Source organism: Trachymyrmex septentrionalis, unplaced genomic scaffold (genome assembly GCF_001594115.1).
Source record: "Trachymyrmex septentrionalis isolate Tsep2-gDNA-1 unplaced genomic scaffold, Tsep1.0 scaffold75, whole genome shotgun sequence".
NCBI lineage: Eukaryota > Metazoa > Arthropoda > Insecta > Hymenoptera > Formicidae > Trachymyrmex > Trachymyrmex septentrionalis.
In genome coordinates, this window is record NW_017305938.1 from 993,012 (window position 1) to 994,697 (window position 1,686).

The window sequence follows — 1,686 nt, forward strand, 5'->3', positions numbered from 1 at the left end:
GTATTTCTAATAATACACACAATTACCATACAAAATGTTATTAATAGTGGAATAGTATGTTTTAAATTAGAAATAAATTAAATTAAATTTTTAAAATAAAAATGTATCCAATAGCGGGATTCTCTAAGCGTTTTATCGATGATTGCCACTATTGTTAACTAAGCGACAGCCAATGGCAAGATAATCCTGAAAGAAAGGCGCGGCTCTCATTAGCTGTCACTAGTTAACGATAGCAATAATTGTCGATAAAATATTTAGAGAATCCCGCAACAGTACGTAATTATTAAAATTCTTTGTAATATGAAATCTGAGCAAACTTTTCAAACTTTAAGCAAGTTTCTGATTTACAAAGTTTCGTAAATGATTAAAGAGAAATGCCTTTGTTTAGCTAATAAAATACTATTTTGTAAAAATTATAAATTGGCAATTAATCTCCTACAATATGGTTTCTCGCGTTTAAAAACTTTAAAAATACCTATTTCTTCGATAAAATGAAGAATGAGAACCATTCGATAATCGTTTCATAAATCCTTTGTTTAAGCGTGTCGCAATGGATCTACGGAAGTTAATGACGGGGAAGACAATAATCGCAGAGGCATCCATGATTAACACTAGTGGAATTATTATCTACATAATGTATGCCATTTCGATCGCTCAAGTTTCGTCATTGGGAGAGCTTACAAAATCGAATTCTACAATCTTACAATTACACAAAACCAAAAATATGCGCACAATGGCAGAAGATTGTATCGAGACTTTCGTCAAATAAATTTGTACTTCGCAGGAAATTTCATAAAAATCTGTAGGTATAAAAAATAATTGCATGTTAAACAGCTACTTGAGTTGTAAGCGTTTCACGCTCACTATTGAAATGACAAAATTATTCACTTGGCGTTATGAAGTCGATTTCAAAGAAGTCGACGAAAAAGACGAAATGAGAACGGTCGCGTAATAATGGCTATTATTTGTGATTGCGCTTCGTTGGGGCAAATCGGATTATTTCCCGCGGTAAGTTTCTATTATATAATCCTGGTCCACATACTCGAAAATATGAGGTGCGTCCATTAGGATCCCGATGGTACCCGCGGTCGTCACTATAAAGAATACATAAAGTTGCAGTCGATCGATCACCATTGCGACGTATTTCCAATCTTCCCTTGTCTGAAAAACAGCATTTAAAAGAAGACAATTATATATTGCTTAAAGTGTATTATTTATGCGAAAAGATTGCGAAGATCTTTACCTGTATATACAAGTCTTCATTCCTGAGATGCTCCGCTATGAACTCTACAGCCTCGGTAGCCTTGCTGGCTTCGGGGCTGAGCAACACTGAATCCGAACTTTCGGATCCTCTTCTATCGCCCATGCCTTCCCCTGCTCCAGCACCGCTAGAACTGCTCGTGGTGTGATGAACCTTACGATTAATCTTGCAATTTGGATGGTGCAGATCGGATAGTTCCATCACCTCCATTTTCGATTTTGCCAGAGAGGCTGGCAGATGCTTCGGCACCTCGGTCGGACTTCCCGAGTATGTGGAAGTTGGCAGTGTTACGTTTGGTATCTCCATCATCCATCTGAAATAACACCCGTTTATTCCATGTAATTGTCATTCGATAGAAACAAATTGGAATTACAATGCTTTGGCAGCATATATAATTTAAATCTATATATTGTATATATATATTA

The 1,686-nt window shown here is 36.1% G+C and overlaps 1 protein-coding gene across 1 annotated transcript in view; it reads right to left on the reverse strand.

The window, feature by feature from the left end:
* Nucleotides 1-383: 383 nt before the first annotated feature.
* The window catches only part of LOC108754050 (acetylcholine receptor subunit beta-like 1), a 5,113-nt gene continuing 3,810 nt past the window's right edge, over nt 384-1,686 (reverse strand). Inside the window, exons 6-7 of the mRNA XM_018496080.1 lie at nt 1,244-1,574; nt 384-1,161 (exon numbers count right to left, since the gene is read on the reverse strand). Coding sequence (XP_018351582.1) covers nt 997-1,161; nt 1,244-1,574 — 496 coding nt within the window. The 3' untranslated portion in view covers nt 384-996. The remainder of the gene's footprint in view (nt 1,162-1,243; nt 1,575-1,686) is intronic.